At 45.3% G+C, this 20,725-nt stretch overlaps 1 protein-coding gene across 1 annotated transcript; it reads right to left on the minus strand.

The window, feature by feature from the left end:
* Window positions 1-10,435: 10,435 nt before the first annotated feature.
* LOC117051393 (zona pellucida sperm-binding protein 3-like) lies at window positions 10,436-20,321 on the minus strand. Its single transcript, XM_033157744.1, has 9 exons — window positions 20,213-20,321; window positions 17,855-18,033; window positions 16,411-16,523; window positions 15,355-15,458; window positions 13,248-13,419; window positions 12,674-12,785; window positions 12,022-12,205; window positions 11,445-11,654; window positions 10,436-10,762 (listed from the first exon to the last, which is right to left on the minus strand). The coding sequence occupies exons 1-9, from the start codon at window positions 20,280-20,282 to the stop codon at window positions 10,497-10,499; spliced, it is 1,410 nt and encodes a 469-aa protein (XP_033013635.1). The 5' UTR covers window positions 20,283-20,321; the 3' UTR covers window positions 10,436-10,496.
* Between the last annotated feature and the right edge of the window lie 404 nt (window positions 20,322-20,725).

A 20,725-nucleotide genomic window follows, 5' to 3' on the forward strand; every position in this document is an offset into this window, starting at 1 on the left:
GTTACCCCCCTTCAAAAGTTGAATGCAATTTGAAAGGCAGACTGCTGCTGGTGTGATGGATACATCTATCAATTTTGCATCCAGCAAACAGATTTTGCAAATATTTTTATCTTTTAGCTACCTGAAAAATCTATTTGACCTGAGAGAAAAGAAATGTGTCTATACACATCCTTCAAAGCCAACTATTGTGTGCCCCGGGCTATGGCAGGGGTAGGAAACTTCAAGCCTGTGGGCCAATCTTGCTCTGCCAGAGGTTCCAATTTGGCTCATGGGGACATTTCCTGTAAACCACAACCATCTGTCAATCAGTTGGTGTCACAAACGGAATAGCATTTGACATCATCGAATGGGTGGAGTCCCCTCCCCATCCTGCTTGGTTTGGCCGCACGCATTAATTATGTGTGAGGGACTAGTATGTGCAATCGATCCCTGATAAAAAAGGAGCTTGATTTGGTTGTGTGGGGGAATTCCCTGCAGGGAGTTCCCTTGCATACCCACAGCCTGCAGAAAGCAGGATTGAACCCATCCCAGTGCTACATGCAGAGTTCAATCCTGCTTGCTATCTTCCCCCACATCTGTAGCCCAACTTTGAGAGATGGGTGTGACCAGCCACCTGTCAATCAACTGGCATATTTTGGGCGTGAGTGAGATGATTGATGGGTGGGTGTAATGGTTGGCTGGTTGCAGGTGACAAAGATCTGGCTTCCCAGGTCAAAAAAGTTTACCTAATTCTGGGCTACGGAAACAAACAGTACCCTTTCATCTGATAGTCCTGGATTGTTGGTTGTTTTAACAATTGAAAATACACCAGGGTTAAGTCACATCAACCTACCAGACCTGCAACTGATTTTCTTGCGCCTGCTGATGAAAGGCATCCTGAAATAAAGAACTGGAGAGAGAGAAACCGAAAACAGTAGACAGTAAGAAGTATGTTACTTTCATTATCAGGCTCTTTAAAACCAAGAAACAAACAAAAGCCGCCCTCCATTTAGACATTTCTACATATTTAATACCATTCGACAATGCCTTTCCACCCAATTTTGGGTCAAGTGCAACACAATCCTATGCATGCCTACTCAGAAGTACGCTTCACAATACCCTGGTAAATATTCACTTTGCACAAAAAGGTTGCAGAGGAAAAGGAATGTGTTTGGAATTGGGGCAAGTGTGACCTGGATTTATACCATTCTGGGACAAAACCACTAAGAAAATATCTACCCTCATAACATCTCTTTTTTCATTTTCTTTTAGCAGTGCTGTCAAGTATCCCGTTTTCCCTGGGAATCTCCCTTATTTCAAGCAGTTTCCCGCTGCTATCCCTTATTTTTTATATCCTTTAATTTCCCATTTTTTTCAAAGGAAGCAGCTCCTCTCCCTCCCCCTGCTGGCCAGGGACTGGGAAGACCTCGCCTCCTTGCAGCCTCAAAGCAAGCGGGAGCCATTTCCCGCGCTTACAGGTGTCGTAGCCCATGGGCAGTGTTTCCAAAATACAGTAAGCCTACTGCGCGGGTTCACACCAGTGCCGCCCACTTTTGCTTCTGGCTCCGCCCACCACTGCCATGTGACTGTCCCCGGGATAGGTGAGGCTGCTGATCCCTTATTTTCAAATCCGAAACTTGACAGCTATGCTTTTAGCAATATGAAAATTTGCTTATTATCAATCAAGCTATACTTTTCAAAGGGCTTTACCTCAGTTTTTCATTGAGTCTTATGACAGTCCTGTGAGGCAAAGGCATTAATTAACCAGTGGGGGACAGAGGATGCCTCCAGGCTGTCAATATTTTGTGAGAGTGATTCCATTGCATACCAGAACTTTTAAGTTTCTGCGTTTAAAGTGGATTAAGAGTCTGTGCTGCCTAGTGCGATACCCACTTTTGCTGTTTGGAAACTGATGAAGAAATGCACCGAAATGTTTGGGATGAACAAATGACTAGCAGGAAGACATGTAAACACTCTGCAAGCAAGTCAGGGCAAACCTGGGATTGTCATTGTTATCGAAGGATTCCGGTAAATAACAGATATGATTTAGCCATTGTGTATGCCAGTGTTTCTCAAACATTGGTCTGGGACCTACCAGTGGATCTTGGTCCACTTTCATGAGGGCCTCTCTCTTCTATGGAGAAACGGCCAGTTGAAGGAAATAAAAGAGTCAAATAAATCATTGTTGAGAATAACTGAGAATAGAAAGGAAGGGCATAAAAGGGGGGAACTGTTATAGGTGGAAGAATTGGGCGTTAAAGGGTTGGGAACGAAAGAAACGGGGGAAATCAGGTACAAATGGAGTGCGAAAGGAGAACAGGAGAATATATTACAGGAGATGGATAAAATGCTTTGAGGGTCACACGGGTGTGTGAAGGGAGAAGCATATCAGAAAGAGGAGTATATGAATAAGAAAAATCTGCACCCATGAATAAGAAAAATCTGCACCTCCAGAGCCAATGTATGTACTTATCTTGAGGAAAGGTGATCTATGGAACTGCTTGCCACAAGGCTGTGGCAAAGAATGCAGCAATTTTCAAAGATGGATCTGATATCAGTAGAAAATGTCAGTAACTGTCATGGGTGTAGCAGGGATTTTTGTTAAGGAGGTGAACAGGCCTTTTGTTGGGAGGGGGGAGATGCTCAGCTATGCATTTTTATTGATTTTTTTTATTGGGGTGCAGCTGTCCCTCCCTGCCCCCCTTTGGCTATGCCCATGGTAACTACTGATTATGCCAAGCTCTCCCTGTATCAGCCGCCATCTTGTGAGTGGTTTTCTGAATGGTGGACCTCAAGAACTTATAGCCATCTCAAGTAGGCCCTGGAAACAGAAAGTTTGAAAACCCCTGGCATAAGCAAATCAGGACGAATGCTCAGTAAATAATCGCTTGGAGGGGCCCTGAATGATTTGTCCCCCAAAAGGAATCTGACACAGACAACACTATTTTATAACCACACTCTCTTCAAGAAAACATGATATTGCCATGAATCAATAACAATACTATTTATTCTACTTACAAGGGCAGCTCCCCAGAAGGGATACCCGGCAGTCATGATATAGGTGTCACATTCCTTTGATGAAAAGAGCAAAACGACTCCAAGACCAAGATGTATCAGAGCAATAACCACCTGCATAGCCTTTAGGAAGATGACAAAATTAGAAAAAAGATTAAATAAAACAGCTGGCTTAGAGACCGCGTCATATGCACACTATTAACTGAACTTCACAAGCCCCATATAATCCATATTGTCCTCCTCAAAACCACAGCACTATCATAAAATCACAAATGACTACCGGTATACAGTATAGAACAGCGGGGAGAAACCTTTCTACATTGATGGAACTGTGAGAATATGTAGAATTTAATAAACAAAAGCTACCACGCAATGTTTTGAAGGGAAGGGCAGATTCAGTGTCCTCCCCCCCCATTCTCAATTACAACGCACACCAGAATCTAAATAGCCTTAGTGAAATGAATTTGTCTTTAAATCTCAGCACAACACACATGAGAGTTCAAGTTGATTAATCATACAGTTAAATCTACGAAAGTGACACCTCACTACAAAGCTTCTTATGTTCCTGAGATGATGTTCCTGAGATGATGTTTATATATATATATTTTCTATGGTGTATTACACCCATACGCCACATCCTTCCCCTTAGCTTATCCCAAGCCCACAGGTGTTTAGGGAAAATGCAATCTTACCCCCAGAGCATCACCTTCCTTTGGGAGTTTCTTCTGTTGTGCACCATCATTGGTTGGAGGGACAACCACCACAACGTTGCCAGGGTAAGGTGCTTGTGGAGCCAGGCTGTATTGATTCATTCTGCAGATAAATCAATACAGTGGTACCTCGGGTTACAGACGCTTCAGGTTACAGACTCCACTAACCCAGAAATAGTACCTCGGGTTAAGAACTTTGCTCTAGGATGAGAACAGAAATTGGGCGGCGGTGGCACAGCGGCAGCAGGAGGCCCCATTAGCTAAAGTGGTACCTCAGGTTAAGAACAGTTTCAGGTTAAGAACGGAACTCCAGAACAAATTAAGTTCTTAACCCGAGGTACCACTGTATTGAGAAAGTATGGCTGCAGCGTTGCATGCGCTTTGATCCTTTCTGCAGCAGGGCTCTTCATTGCTGCTTAGGCATTGCCTCCGCTCAGAATCAATGGCCATGAAGTTATTAAAATGTAAAATTAAACGAGATAGCCTAGCAAAAGCACTTATACCAACAGGTGGCCAGGTTGAGGCCACGTGAAAGCAGTTTTAAAAGCTTATTGGTATCATATACTCCAGTGCAATTGTATTCCACCATGCTGCTGAGGAGTGAAAAAGTACGCCACCCTTTCACCTGCCTTCTGGCGTCAAGGGGATGGATTATTCTAGCCAAGCACATTTTTAAGTTAATCACATGCTCGGTTAAGGCTGCATCACAACTTTGTGGGTGGTTCTCTAAGTACACACCGCTAACTTTCCTCTAGCAGATACACCATCTGTTCCCACCCAGCTTCCTGTGAAATAAATTCGCTGAAAACGGTCTATCGTGGAACCAGAGCCACTGTAAGACATTGCTGTCCCCAATTCCTATTTCTGTCCAAGGAAGAAACCATGGCCAATTGTATCCAAAGTTGCAGAGAGACTGAGAAGCAGGAGCGACACCCCACTTCCTTTGTGTTCCGCACTCCCAAGGCCTCCTGAAGCTGTACCATTCTTCCATCTCATCAAAATCGCTTCCTGCTCATTTCCTCCTTTTACCTCCTAGCATTTAAAAAGTGACACCCTATAGCTTTTGATATAGGAAGCGACAGCATTTTATGAGATAAAAATAAGTCAGGCTTTTTCTCCTGGCTGCAGAAAGAAGCCGTCTGAGAACACACCAATCCATTTCAAACCGTGTGTGTTTTATAGCACTAAAGATTCAGAGAAAGCATTATTTTGTTTTCCAGAACGGTAGCTCAACAGTATTGTTCTGTTGTAATAATACAAAATAACTGTATAGTTCTTTGAGAGCAACATTCTCAAACCCACTTACTTACTTCCAAGAAAACATGCATAGGATTCAGACTTTTAATCCAATACAGCACTGGTTAACCCAGAACACTTGTGATCCACTTAGAAGCCTATATTGGCATTAAATTAATATATCATCATTATCACCATCTCAGACACTGCCTATGCAGCTGCATTTGATGTATCAGTGTGGAGTCACCCTCACTTGCCCAAACATCCTTACCGTGGATAGAAAGGAGAGTCAGGTGTAGTCTCCATAGATGGCACTTCTGCTTCAAGCTGACTGAGGAGGGCTTAAAGAAAACAGGTGGCTGTGGTGAAAGGGACACTGATTGAGAACAGCAAAAGAATGAAGAACAGGCCTGAAGAACATAGCTATGCAGCTACATCCTTTTCAAACTTGGCTTCCTCCCCTTAGCTAGCGCACAGCCTATTATATTGTGGTTATATGTGGTCACCTGATTTCTGAGAAATGTCAGCAAGCAAATATGAGAATTTCGGTTTCTAGAAACCGAAAGAAAAGGCATTTGACGAGGTGAAACACAACGTGTTTTCAGCAGCGCCCAAAATGCCCCATCTAGCTTGCCAGTGCCAAGATCTCCCCAGAACAACCCAACCTCTGAGGGGTTGCACGACACCCCAATCTCCCAGTGGTGCAAGATTCCAGGGGGTTCCAGGCAGTCTTAGCCATGGTCCATGTTTCCTTTTGGAAATGAGGCACAATGGAGACTGTGGTGTCTTTCTGAGGCTCACAGCATTAACACTCCAAGAGGGTCTTGCTTCTCCCATAGCAGCTGCCTTTTATCAGGCTTATTGGTGGCTTACTGGTGAGAAAGGATGCTTGTAGAATTCCTTTTATGAGACTCTGTCCAAAAGAGAGTTTTCTCTTTGTAGTCCCTGGAAGATGAATCTGTGTAAGTTCACATCAGCCCCAAGAACATAGACAGAAGTGGCTCAGAGGAAGCAAAAATTGTTTTACCACAATTGAGGACTCAGAATGTTGGCAAGGCAGAACAGGGCAGAGACATGTACCATGGACTCCAAACAGGGGCGGAGCAAGGGGACAGGGGGCAGTCTGCCCCGGGTACTGCCCTGGGGGGTGACACTCTATGATCGACGCCGGCTGCAATGCGCGAACAGCAGAACAGCGTCTGTGCTGCTGTTCGCGCACTGCAGTCTTAAAAGTTGCCGCACCACACGGAAGGGATGCCGGCCAGTCGCGCCCGCCATCTTGGGTGGCCCTGCGCATGTCCACACATGCACAGTCCACCCAGGAGGCTGCGCATGTGCCGTGACATCAGGGCGTGTGTGCTACGGAGCGGCGTCCCGCCCGCAGGGGGGGTGCCTTCACATTTACTGCCCCGGGCGGCAAAGCGGCTCGCTACGCCACTGACTCCAAATGAGGTATTTTAAGAATTAGAAGAAAGATAGCACCACTCAGTTATTTTTATCTGAAAAGGGAATTCTGAATGGCAAGGAAATTAATGGCTTGCAGGCAATTGCATTTATGTTACAGAATAATGAGTTTGTTCTTCAACTTCATTTCCATTTCCATGCTCTCATCTGTATAACTTTAAATCACCATTATTACCATTAGAGTAGTGTGAGCTGTTACTGTGTGGTGCCAGAGGTGTCTGTCCCTCTCTCTGGGCTGCATTGAGATAGAAATGTGTGGACACCACAAGATCACATTGTTATAACAACAACAACAACAACAACAGTTATTTATTATTTATACCCCGCCCATCTGGCTGGGTTTCCCCAGCCACTCTTGGTATCTCCCAATAGAATTAATGATAATAATAATATAAAAAGCGATAAAACATCAGACATCAAAAACTTCCCTAGGATAGGTTCTTGGTCTACAACACAGGACCAGGGGGAAACACCCTTTTTATTAGGACCAACCAAAGTTCACAGTAAGGTATACAAAGTTTCAGATTTCATAGAACTCTTCCTTAGGCAGGTGTTTGAAACGAAACTTAAGAGTTTTTTTTTTTTAAAAAAGGATGATATTTCTTGGTGGGAACATAGTGTCTGCTGTTTGTTTCATGATTAAGAGAGTAATGACAGAAGTTATTACAACCAAAAGTTTAGAACGGTATTCTGTGTGAAAGAGCAAGGACTACACAGAGCTATGCTGGGACTTGTCATTGGAAATGCAAAAGAAGCAATTAGATAATGGAAATTATATATGAGTTCCTATGCCCCACAAATAACCCAGAGATGCATTTTAAATAAAAGCACACATTCTACTCATGTAAAAACACTAGGCAGGCCCCACAAATAACCCAGAGATGCATTTTAAATAAAAGGACACATTCTACTCATGTAAAAACACACTGATTCCCGGACCGTCTGTGGGCCGGATTTAGAAGGCGATTGGGCCACACCCAGCTCCTGGGCCTTAATTTGGAGACCCCTCTGCTAGAGCCTGCCTTAAAATGCCTTATCTGTGGCAACCACACTGTGGGTGTAACCTTTAAACATATTTACTTCCCAAACAGTGGCCGCCACTGTACTGAGAGGGGGATACACATGTACATTTCCTTCTTTCCTTCCTAGTAAGTCAATTAGACTCTTATAAAGTTATAAAGGAAAATGTGCAGGCAAGCCTTAACCTTTTAAGTGATTTCCATCAGATAGGCCAGCCTGGAGTGTTTTTCTTATTCAATCTCTGTAGGCCCCCCCCCCTACAGAAATGCAGCAGTGCAGTGGAGTGTGTTTACAAACCCACACACCTCTATTACCCCCTGCCCCCAATCCAGGTAATCGCAGTCCCCCACCTGTGTTCACAGTTAATCATATTTTATTATATTCCATCACTTGTATGAGTCTGGGGTGTACCTGGGTAGGATCAGTGATGGTGTTTGGTGCAGAGCATTAGTGACCAAACTAGCATATGCCTCTATCCCTGACTCCAGCCTCCTCTTCTCCAATTCACCAATCTATGACCTTGCTATTTCCTACATCACTTGGCACCACATTTCTTCCATCATAGAAGACTAGCAAACATACCACTATCTATGGTCTATCTATGACACACAGCTTTGCATCCAAAGGCTGCTATGGAGATGCAAATAAAGAACGGGTGCTCACCCCATCACAGGGATTCAAAACGCCGACCTTCTGATCAGCAAGCCCTAGGCTCTGTGGTTTAACCCACAGCGCCACCTGCGTCACTAGGAATGTGGTTACCCAAGAACTTTATTGACTCCCGCTCACCCCCACCAGACCTACAGTATGTGTGGCATGAGTGAAGCAGTACTGCCACACAGTGGCGATGCTGATGCTGAGCAAGCCAAGAAAGAAGTGCAGGCAGGGATTTATGCTGCTGGCACAGGGCATGTTCCCATCACTGGTGCTTTTCTGCCCAGAATAAAAAGAGGTTCCATCATGGGTGGTGGGTCAGCCCCAGCGGAGCAACACCAAAGGGCATTTCATCTTTGGCGCATCATGTCAAGGAGATCTTTGAGTGAAGGGCGGTATATAAATTTAATAAATAATAACAATAATAATTTGCAATCCTGAATGTTCAGTTAGGAATTGAGCAAGGGAAAGTGACCTGCCTCTATGCGAGAGACTGCTTTATATGTTTTCATGTCAGATAAAGACACACTTTTTAGTGCAGGCCATTGGGGAGGAAAGATGTTACACGATTTAACTGTACCGGGCTCTATGTACCCAACCCCAGGATTTCATGGTGCAGGTAAATGCCGATAAATATATAGAGACATCACCCTGAAGATTCTTTTAACCGAGAACCTGTGGCCCTTCAGATGTTGCTAGATAACAAATCCTATTATTCCTGACCACTTGCTAGGTTGGCTGGGCTGACGAGCGTTGGAGTCCAATGACATCTGGATGGCCACAGATTCCCCATTCCTCATCAAAGGGAAACAAGTCTTGGATCGGGGTCAGCAAACTACGGCCCCCGGGCCAAATCAGGCCCACCGGGATCCTATATCTGGCCCACGCCATGAAGCTGGAACCTGCTGCGAAGCAGAGACTCCCGGCGATGGCAACGGGAGAAAGAGGCCAAGCAGTGGCGGCTCTGCCAATCAAACGCCATGCCTGGTTTATCTCAGTGGCATTTGACTAGCAGAGCCGCCGCTGCTCGGCCTCTTCCTCCTGCCGCCGCCGCCGCCCTGGTGCTCCTGTGGGCCAGAGAGCAGAGCAGACAAGCTTGCTCTGCATACCCATGAGAAGCAGCGGCGGTGGCGGCAGTGGTGCTGGTGGTGGCAGCCCCTGGGAAGGTAAGCGCAGCGGCTGGGGCTGGGGCGGACTACTTACCCCCCTTGCCTCTTCTTCCAGTCCCCCCCCCATGCCGCTTCTCCGGCCCGCCACAATGTCTGAGAGACAGTGGACCTGCCCACTGCTAAAAAAATTGCTGACCCCTGCCTTGGATAATGTAGCTGGAGTTGTTCTCTCTTGCTGTTCCCACAGTGCTTCTAGCACACTCACCAGGCCCAGGCTGTTGGCTTTGTCTGCAGCAAGAGTGAGGATGCCCGCCAAAATCAGCTGGAGTCAAAGAATTAAAGAATAGTAACATGACAGGTTCAAGACATGTATACAAAACCCCCGCAAATAATTATCCATCATAACTAACAAGTCTCAGCTTTGTCTTCACAACACAACCTGCAGGCTAGAATTAAAATTCTGTCTCCCCGAGTTGGTACTGAAACAATGAGAAATGTCTTATCATACATTAACAACCCCCAGCATGTGGCTTAAGTGTATATTAATGGCAGCTATAAGTGTTTGTTTCTTATAGCAAAGGTCCCATGGGTCTGCCTATCTTCCAGCTTTCATATCTGAAGAAGCATACACATGATCACATAGAAATATGAGTGGGTGGTGCAAAATTCATAATGACTTCCAAATAGGGGTGGGCAAATCTGTCAGTTTTGATTTCTTTCCATTTCACTTTTTCCAAATATTGAAATCAGTATGAAGGGGGGGGGGAATCCTCATGAAAACCCATGAGCATGTTAGTGCAAATTTCTCCTAATATACACAATTTGTATGCAAGTTTCCCATCCAGACACATTTTTCACAGCACAATTTCCCCCAATATACTTTTTTGCATGTTATTTTCACTCATATATGCAGTATTATGCACAAATTACTTCACTGGAGAACCGCATTGCAAGATTTGGACAAGAGTGAATTTCAAAGGACGGCGCTGCTTCAGAACTCGTTTAATTTCAGGAAGTGTGAATTTCGTAGGTTCACCTTTAAATGCAAACTGAATCACATTTCTCCCTCATCATTACTTTCCAATTTTGAAAAGGTCCTAAGGTCTTTGATAGGCACCACTTGACAAGCAATTTCTAGAGAGCAAAGGAATACATCCATGGGCCTGTCCTTCCATTTTTGTTTTCAACTCTCCACCTCAAATCCCTTGTGTACAGATTTTAATAAAATACCACCACACTTTTGTGTTTTTGCACTGTCAATCATTTATTTGTTAAACAGCCAAATCTTCAAGGAGAAGCCATTTGCTCACTAGCTGCTGGCTACTCTCCTGTCAGGTCTCTTGGAGATAGCTCTGGATTCCTCAGAGGAAACAACAGCTACCGAGCCAGTTGGTGCAGGTGCCATGGCGACAGCACTAACTTCCACCAAAGCTGCACGGATGGTCTTCATGCGATATCCATGATGGGACCGTCTGCTGGAGCAGTAGCAGCCCATAATCGACATAAATACAATGAAGGCACAGGTCGTTATTATGACCAGGGTGGCAATGGAAAAGGGGAAATGGAGGTAGAACCCTATTGGCGGAAGGGGAGAAAAAGAGGAGTGTCAACAGTGGCAGGTCACAGAGACGTTGGCTGTTCCTTACTTCATCCGCATCACAGAACTATTTGTACTTCAAAATTTAGAAAGGCACCGGTGCATTAAAATACAGAGCTTACCGGGTGTCAAGGCTTTCAGACGTACAGGCCTCCAGTCTCAAATAAAGTAACTGGTTGTTGCTTTTCAGTGGCAAGGAAAGTGTGCTCTGCAGATGCCAAAAGGCACTTTTGCTGGGGGCAAATACAGGTTTTGGATCTGAGCCCAGGCTCAAATCAAGCCTTACAGAAAGGGGACGTCATCTACTGCATCAATAACAGGCCCTTCTCCACACAGCACTTTATTGCCAAGTTGGTGCTGTTCACACCTAGATGTCTTGCACCATGTCTGCACAAAATAATGCCATCCCATATGGCCCAAGTGACAGAACCTTGTTCAAATCTCATGGAATTCCTAGGTGACAAACTGAAGGGCCTGTCCCCCCTCCATCTTATTTCAATCCTAAATCTTATGGCCAAAAACATGCCAGGATTTTGTGCAGCTCAATTTGGTTGTTTCATGCTAACGTACATAATTAGTCTTGTCAGTTTTAAGTCAGTGCTGTGCTGAAAAATGTATCCTTGTGTTTGGACCATTCTCCATTAATTCTCGAGCTCTTACCAGATCCTTCCTTCACTCTCTCCCTCACGATAATAGTCACCCTCTGGTTAGCAGGCAACTCAGCAGCCTGGGGAGCCTTGAGTGTAGCATAGTTGGTCACCACAGACATCAGCTCAGAAGTGCTGGAGTCATTCAGTGTGGAGGAGCTGTTTGTTGGCTTTCCTTGCAGTGCAATGGGACCAAGCTTGAGGTTGGCTTCTCCAGACAATCCTGCAAGAGGAAGCACAAATCAAAGGCTCACGAATCCAGACCTACTCACCCAAGCTTTTCTAACTCTCCTCCAAATATAGGACATGGTTGGAAATGTTGTTCCCAGCATTTATGGTGAAACGAGCGAGTGAAGCCATACAATTTACAAATAAGTGGCTGTTTCTGTTTGGGTGCCAAATGGAGCCAGTTGACCAGCGGAAGTCAACATGGTGTCCCTTCAGATGTAGACTATAATTTCCATCCATCCCTGACCACTGACCATTGTGACTTGGGAATACTGGAAAAGGCAGTCATTCTTGTGAACCTTTTGATTAGCAGGTACACAAAGTCAATGATTAGAAAATAGGTTTTAGGGAGAGGATTTCACCTTTCTTCTGCTGTTGCCTTCTCTTCCTCTTCTTGCTCCCACATCCACTAGGAGAAGCACAACAGGAGCAATCTCCTCCTTCATAGGAACTCCATGATGCAGTAGTGAGGTCGTAGGAGCAGGCCTTGTTGCGAGGGTCCGCAGAGCCAACAGGTACCGCCTTCAAGTGACATATGAGGTAGATCTAGACAATCAAATTAGGTTGTACATTAGGTTGTCACCCTGTTCCGAGCATTCTGTAGGCTAGGGAGGACCTTGCAAAACTAAATCTGAGACGCACATGGGCAGGTTCATCAACCCACTGGCAGCAGAGTGCAAATGTCCGGCATGGAGACTCAAAGGCTCTCACCAGCACCGCCAAAACTAGGATGCATCTGCTATTGTGGATGTGCCATTCAAGCCCCTTGTGAGATAAATGGGGGTAAAACAACATGGCCCATGGACCCTCACAGGATGGGGAAATTGGAAGGCTAACAGAAGTATGCCCTCATCACTCACGCAGACTCATTGACGTTAGGCAGTGTCTCATCCATTACATTTCCCACATGCTCACTAACTTCACTGTCTCCCCAAACAGCAGTTGATCATAAAACTAGTGTACTACTAGTCCCATATTGGAGGTACAGTTCCCTTTCCCCCCTTCCCCCTCAACCTGGTGGTTGGAGGCCCCAATGAAGGTGAACGTGTCCAGCTGGAGGCGGCGGATTCCATCTTCCCGCGTGGGGAGGAAACGGGAGTTGCTTTGCTGTCCATCTACAAGGCACCTGCAATACAGACAGAAGCAGGCACGAATGATCCAATTTCTTCCATCCTATTATTGGTATGAGTGCCACACTCATGGCACTGCTGGTCCATTTCTAAACAAGCTAAACATCTTTCAAGAAAAAAGAAGAAGTGAATGTACTCTTATTTCAACAGGCATATAGTGTTTAATATCTCTTCATTTCTTTTGCACAACAGCAATTTGTAGTAAACTCTGGATACAGCTAAACACAATGGTGGCGGCAGCACATGGCCCTGCTGGTTAGCGCTGAAGGGAGCTGCCCTCCAACAACATCTGGAGAGCCCACAGCTTTGCCACCCCTGGCCTAGAAGAACTTATGCTCAAATCCCATTTTCAATGAACTTCAGTGTTGAATGTGGTCACGGCCATAGAACCGATTCCAGTTTTCTTTTCCCCTGCTGCCATCCCCCCATGCCTGGGCCTGCCACTCCCAATCTCTTACCCATGGTTTGTGATGACTTCGTATTTCACAGAGGACTCAGCATTTGGCCGGGCAACACACTCATCAATGTAGATCTTCAGAGGAACATGGCTGCCCTTGCTTACTGATGCTTGGATGTTGATTAGATCCCCAAGATAGTAAGTGGGGTCAGACCTAGGTGCTGACCAGGTACCTGGAAGGAAGAATATAGAATTGTTACATGCACTGCAGTAAAAAGCAAGCCAAGAGCCACATAACTACAAGCCCCTCCCCCCACCAGTCTGTCTTGCTAGAACACAGTTCACCCGCCAGTATTACTTCCAGGTTATTTGGGAGGACTTGGGTAAGATGTCTTTAACAGGCTCCTTCTGTGCAAGCCATTTCCTCCTTGCTGCTATCCTTTCTCCATTTTTAAACAAATTTGTATTGCTTTTTGAAATATACCGGTACTCAGAGTCCTGCAGTGATTTCATGCTCTTTATTGCAACTTGTAAAACAGTGATTGAATCCCCCCCCCCCCCGAAACCTCAGGCTTTTATATACATTCCTTACACAATGAGTCCCATCTGATTGGCTGATTCTGCTTCCCTCCTGGAGCCTGATTGGGCTGGACTGCAGGCCAATCAGTTGTTGCATTCTACGATCCTACCAGCCTAATAGGCTGATTAGCTTCCTCCTGGGGTCTGATTGGGCTGCTGCTGCAAGCCAATCAGTTGTTGCATTGTACGATGCTACTTGCCTATTGTTCTAGGATCCAAGCTTAGTACATAAGTTTTTAAACAAATACGAATACAATAACCATTAAACACTTAGCAAGCAGCACATCTAATGGTGTTTGTCTGTCTCTAGTCATACACTTACACATTCAACATTCAAACATACTGCATAATGTAACCTCTCCACTGACTGATCAGCTGAGAAGGGGCCTATGTGTCTGTGCATGTATGTGGGCCATGCCCACCCCTGGCAAGTAGCCTAGCATAGTGGTTTTCAACCAGTGTGCTGTGGCACACTGGGGTGCCTTGAATGATGGTCAGGGGTGCCGAAGGCAATACTGGCCTCCATCCCTCTTTCTTTCCTTCCCTCCCTCCTCTGATGCCTTCTCACATCTCTGCTTCCCAAAGGCTTGCACAGCTGTTTATTGCACCAGCCCTGGCCACAAGCTCCCCAGGTGAATGGTGCCTCTGGGGCTGGCCAGGGGGTACTGGTTGCCAGGAGCTGAAGCGGCCTTGGAGTAAGCTAGCAAGTGGGCGAGGGAGTCCAGCCAGCCAGTCCACCAACCCTTGCTGCTGGGAATGGACAGACAAGTGGGAGGCTGGGCGGGCAGGCAGGCACTGCACTGGCCTTTCTTGTGCTTGCTGTGTGCAAGGCCTGCCTGTGAGCCGAGTGCTGGGCCAAAGGGGAGCCTTTCCACCATGCTGGCCTGGTGGCACCCACTGCTGCTTCCCTGGTGGCACCCACTGCTGCCTCCCAAGATGAGTAAGATGGTGGCCTCATCTTCACCTTCAGCCAGTCTCCGTTGGGCTGCTAAGGCTGGAGGGATCCTCTTCCCAGGCTCCTGTGGGGTGGCATGAGGAGGCACCTTTCTTTAGGGTGGGGGGTTGGCTCAGAGACCAGGGGCAGCAGCAGTGGCTGCCCAGAGGACTCCCAAGGAGAGTGGAGAGGGGGCTGAGGGAACATTCCACAAGGGAGAGTGTTCAAAAAAGGATGAGAGGCTGCCAGCTCTGCAGGCAAGGGGTGACATAACTGGGCTCCTGAGCCCCACAGGGGTGCCGCAGAAAGAAGGTAGTTGGTCAAGGGAGCAGTGGACTCAAAAAGGTTGAAAACCTCTGCCCTAGGGAATTGGTCAAGGGCAAATGCAGCCTGTGAGCCAAAGAAGACCAGCCACTACTGTATAAAAGCTTGCAACCCCCCCCCCAAACCTTGAAACGTGCAAATGGAACATGTGTCCACCAGAAGCAAACAACCCTATAAACTATTCCCCCAAATAAACTATTGTCACCTCTCTCCAGCCAATGTTTAATCAAGTGGGCAACTTTGTTCCTAGGTTTAACTACCGGTAATACAGTATTGCAGCTTACTGTAAATTGGAGAGAGGCATGCAAGCCAGCTGATAAAGAGCACTCACTGTCATAGACTTCAAGGGCAAACTCCAAGCGCTGGTTTTCCACCACGGTGGATCTGAAAGGGATCCATGTGGGCTGTATTCCAAGTGAGGAGACATTCCACGACCTAGAAGAGAAACCAGGTTTCACCTACCGTACTTCCTTCTTATGTAATTGAGAAGGCTTGTTGCTCTTCCTGCAGGACAGATCTTATGCATCACATGCCTCTTCTTTCTTTTTGCATGCTGTTATTATAATTGTAGCCCCCCCCAAGAACATGGTGTTTTAGCAGCTGCAGACTAAATTGCCACACTTTGCTAAGGATCAAACCTCAGGGACAGACACCAAGGACACCTCAACATCTCCTTAACACAATCCATCCATTAAAACATTCTTCCTAGAATGAAAGATGCTATCTTGGCCAGATAGCCAATGGGAGATGCTAGATTCACACATTTAAGTATTTGGAGACCAGATGTGATCAAAAGCATAAGAGACATGCTGCCACAGGCGATGTGGGCCCCTCAGACTTTGCATCTGTTTGGGGGCTGTTTGTGATTTATGACAAAACAATTTCATGGTTGGCACATTCCTACTAAACATGATTTTAGCTGGAGACATTTATGAATATTTGATATATTTTGTATACATATGAACACCTGACTACTGAATATATGCTACACATTTATGCTACTCATTCTTTTTCTAGCTCTTTTATTTTTATTCTCCTCAGGGCTTTTTTTCTAGCCAGAACTCTCCGGAACTCAGTCCCAGCACCTCTCAGGTGGATGCCATGGCCATTCTAAGAGAACAAATGAGGCGTTCATGGTGAGTTCTAGGACCTCCTTTTCTAGAAAAAACAGCACTGATTCTCCTTACTGTTATGACTGGGTTTTTTTTTAATTTAAGAAATGTATTTTAGTTTGCTGCTTTGCTTACTGTCTTTTGCAAATCTTATGAAGAGGAAGAGGAGGAGGAGGAGGAGGAAGAAGAAGAAGACCCCACCTTCTTTTCTTACAACAATGGGATACCCCAGCATCTCTCACTTGCACAATATTCCTTCCAGAACCAAGACTTACCTTGGGTAGAAACAATCTATGAAATGTGAGAAGCGACTGGTCCGGATCACACCACTTGTAGCGGAAGGTATGTAGTAGAGAACATTTCTATAGTGGATACTGTCTGGGAGGAGCTAGGAGCCAGATATAAGTTATAAGCCTTCAGGATCTTTTACAAGACTGTGAAAGATACAGCATTTCAGGAAAACCCCATGTTATTGAGCCTATATAAACTCCGTCTTCTTACCACCCAGCTGCTCAAAACAGAAATAAAAGCTATGCAGTACAGAGGCAAGTGCAACCCCCCTCCCCAAATCCACTGAAGCTGTCATCTACAGAATAATGCTAGAATGTTAAATTTATTTTTTGGTGTCAAACTGCTATAACACAATCAGGTTAGATTTAGTAAAAGAGCATTTAAAGAAATTCTGTTCATCACCCTTTGGTCCCCCCCCTTCTTTAAAGAAAAGAAAAATTCCTATTATAGCAATATAGCACAGCACTCTCCGTCTTTTGGGGGGAAAGAACAAAGCAAACAAAACAGGGTCATAAAATGGCAGACACCACAAAAGGTTACAATGAATGTATGCCATGATCCAGTGCCCCTGCCCTCTGATGTGGATGTAACATAGAATAAAAAATTATACACAATGCACCCAATGGTGTATAACTAACTGCAAATCTACTTGTAGCTTATGGTGATAGAACCATGACTGGTTAGTGCCAAGAGGCATCCTTCTGGAAACAGCCTCAAATATAGTTTACCCCACACAGAGCTACAGTTCCCAGCACCTTTAGTAACTACATTCCCCAGGATTCTGGGGGCGGGGGGTAGCCATTCCTGTTTTAAATATATAGTGCGGATGTGACCTACGAAGTGATTTTTTTGATAGAAATTCCTCTATAACCAGAGCCGTAGCTAGGTGATCTTGCGTCTTCCAACCCCCCCCATTCAATTCATCCTCTTCAGTCATACCTCAGGTTGCGCTCGCTGCGGGATGCACGTTTTCGGGTTACGGACGCGCCAAACCCGGCAGTACCAGAACGGGTTACTTCCATGTTTTGGCACTCGCGCATGAGCAGAAGCGCTAAATCACACTTTGCGCATGCACAGAAGCGCCAAATTGCGTCACGCGCATGTACAGATGCAGTGCTGTGGGTTACAGACACTGTGGGTTGTGAACGCACCTCCCGCACGGATCATGTTCGCAACCCGAGCGTCCACTGTATTTAAAACCTATGAGGCAATATTTTATTTATACACATATTTATGGATATATTTTTCAGCCAATTTTGTGGGGAGCCCTCGCTTGTGCCCCTGGTGGGGGCCCACCTCACCACCCCCTAGCTATGGCTCTGTATATAACCCAGACATGTCACAAAGGATCCTGGAATCCTAGATTTGGAAGGGATCTTCGAGACCCATCTAGTCCAGCTTCCTCACTTCTGTGTACGATTTTCTTACTTCTCTGACAGCTCCACATGCATGGAGAGGGTATTCAAGCTGCAGCACATCCAGGTGAACAGCTGTCACGGTACAGCCAGATCCCAGGGTCAGTTCATGAACACCAACAGCCACGCCCGTCCCAAAGAGATCCACCGGCACTGTGATCAATACGTGCGAGCTGCCGCATGACACGGACACTGAAGAAAGCACAGGGACAGGTCAACCAGGAGCAACATTTAGTGAACACTGACACACATCATTTTACAGTCATGAACGGAACCAATATGTTACTGTAAAGAATATGGCAGCTAGTAGGCCGAACACTCAGCCCTGCATCTTGCTTCTCACAGTGGCTAACCAGACACCTATTGAAACCCCCAAAATAGGATGCCAGAGAAAGTGGCAGGTGATGGGAGAAGCAGCAAACATCCTCACCTTGGTTGGCATAGTATGGCCATGCTATGACGCACTGTTGTCACACCATCCTCCCTTTCTTCTTAATTTTAAGAACTTGTAGTTGGGGAGCAGTTGGAGAGATACGTACACAGTTACAGATGCTTCTTTTGTTTGTTTGTTTTTACTTTAAAAAAGTTCTCTTTTTCTAAAATAAAACAGACCTATTGCCAAGTAAATGGGTTCAGCATCAGGTCAGCAGAAGCAAACCCCAATGTATTCCTGTGCTCCTGGTAGTGCTATCATTCATCAAGCGAGTTTCAGCTTAAAACATGAAATTGCACATGTTCAGAGAATTGCTTTAAAAAAAAAAACACCACACACACACACACACACAAACAAGGGGGAAACTTGGCCATCGGGCTGAAAAAAGTTGCCCAGAAGGTCACAAAGTCAACTTTAAGGACCCAAAAGTTTGTTCATTACTTTTGACATTATATTTAATAACATCCTATGGTGACATTTTGATGGCCCCACCATAGATTGACCTACAATTTGTGCATGTTTTGGAGAATGGGAAGTTTAACCTATCAAGAGAAGCAGTGTGTTTTCGTTTGTTTGTTTTTTAGAAAAGGTGCTGGCACTCACTATGAAGTTGTTACAATAAGTGCCACATCTTTGGTTTTCTCCATGGTGGCTATCTAGTCTTTTAAATATTGTATGTGTTTGGATTATTAATGTATTTGGATGACTTTGTATTATTTTATGTTTTTTATTGTTTAAACTCATGGCTAAGAGTGACTAGGGAAACCCAGCCAGGTGGGCAGGGTATAAATAAAATATTAACTATTGTTCTCAACAATAACAAGTGCCACACTTTTAACACTGGGGGGGGGGAGGTGCTGGTACTGCATACCCTTGAGAACCCCCAGAAAAGAAAACACTGAAGATAAGTATGCTAGAAGCAGAGGATTATCACCTGGGTGGGCCCTCCAGCCACTAGGCAAAACTACCCAAAGGAATGGGTTTTCCTCACAACCTCCAAGCCCTAGCCAATAATACCCAATTTAGCTTCTCTCTACTTAGTGCACCACCTAAAATGTATCTTCAGCTTTATTAATATAAAGGCTACCACATATTTCTCTTGAGGCCTGCTTCACAGGGAGCCAATGGATTCTGCTTCTGGCTGGAGCTAGAGCCCAAGTAACTGCTGGCATTTAAGTTTTCAAAATAATTGTGGGGAATGGCGCCTTTTGTTGCTTTGTCCAAGTTGTCCAGTGTGCAGCTGGAAACCTGGTGCAGTCCAATTAACGACCTTCCTCTTTGTATGCTTCCTCAGAGATGAAGTCCCACAGGGGTCTGATTCAACAGAATGCTGCTGCTGCCCCACTTCTCATTTTGTGAAACATAACTCATATGTTTGTTCATCACACCCTGGTTACTCCATCCAATAACATTCTGTCATAAATCTCTATCATAAAGGGCTTTTCTCTTCTTCAATCCACATCCTTCCCCCATTTTGAATAACAGCCTGTCTGAAGAGGAGTTCTGGAAGATTCAAATGCTTCCCCTCATCCATTTTAGATAGCCCTAGCTAGTAAAGGTAGCCTGCTAGCATGAAACCTCTCCCCCCCCCCAATGAATTCTATGCAAGTTAAAGAAAGTTGTCCAGCTATCTCCACTTACATCGATCAATCAATCAATCAATCCAGGCCAGTACCAGGCAGCTTCATAGTAAACAATTGCCACCAATCACTGCCCAGACTAGTTTTTCAATGACCTTGTTCCTTGGCTGGTTTCATAACAGGAGGAATTTCCTCTAAGAACAACACAACACATGATCTAACAGCAAAGACAAAGTCAACACCTATTAAAACCAACCTCATGAGAGTTAGCATACCATTAAAAAAAAGTCTCAACAGTTCCTGGTTAACCCTTCCACACAAGAGTATTTCAACTTCCCCTTCTTCCCCTAGCATTTACCAGAATTATTTTGGGCAGAAACAGCAGCAACCCAAAGAAATAAAGCCCACAGCCTTAGGTGGTTCTCCATCCTTCACAGCTACAACCCAGGAACCAGCCAGGTGGGAAAGAACATGTCTTCCTCTCCCATTGGCTCCATTTATAGCCCATGCATTGCCCAGGTGTCTCTGCATCCTCCAATGGAACCTGCTCATTCATGGTTCTATTTCCCTTTCTAAACTGGGTAGCCATTTCCTAGCAATTCATTATGAAACAATTATAATAACCTCAGAGGCGCTGTCCTATGTAAACTGCCTGTGAAAGTTCATCATTGATAGTTTGTATATGGAAGACTTGGTGAGTACTTCATTCTGAGGCTCAAGGATCAAATGGGGGAGCATGTCGAGTCATGGCATATACAATACATATACAACCACTTGGTTGCTTACAGCAATAGAGAAGGGCAGATGCAATCCTAAATGTACTTATCTGGGAGTAAGCTCCATTGAGTCCAATAGGACTAGGATGCATGGT

Source organism: Lacerta agilis, chromosome 1, assembly GCF_009819535.1.
Source record: "Lacerta agilis isolate rLacAgi1 chromosome 1, rLacAgi1.pri, whole genome shotgun sequence".
Lineage (NCBI taxonomy): Eukaryota > Metazoa > Chordata > Lepidosauria > Squamata > Lacertidae > Lacerta > Lacerta agilis.

Excerpts from the sequence above, each read along its gene's own strand:
- LOC117051393 (XM_033157744.1), bottom strand. The coding sequence starts at position 20,282 with ATGGAGAACCACCTAAGGCTGTGGGCTTTATTTCTTTGGGTTGCTGCT. Across the intron at positions 18,034-20,212 it reads TTCTGCCCAAAATAATTCTG|TGTCCGTGTCATGCGGCAGC; the intron begins GTAAATGCTAGG and ends TGCTTTCTTCAG. Across the intron at positions 15,459-16,410 it reads ATAGATTGTTTCTACCCAAG|GTCGTGGAATGTCTCCTCAC; the intron begins GTAAGTCTTGGT and ends TTTCTCTTCTAG.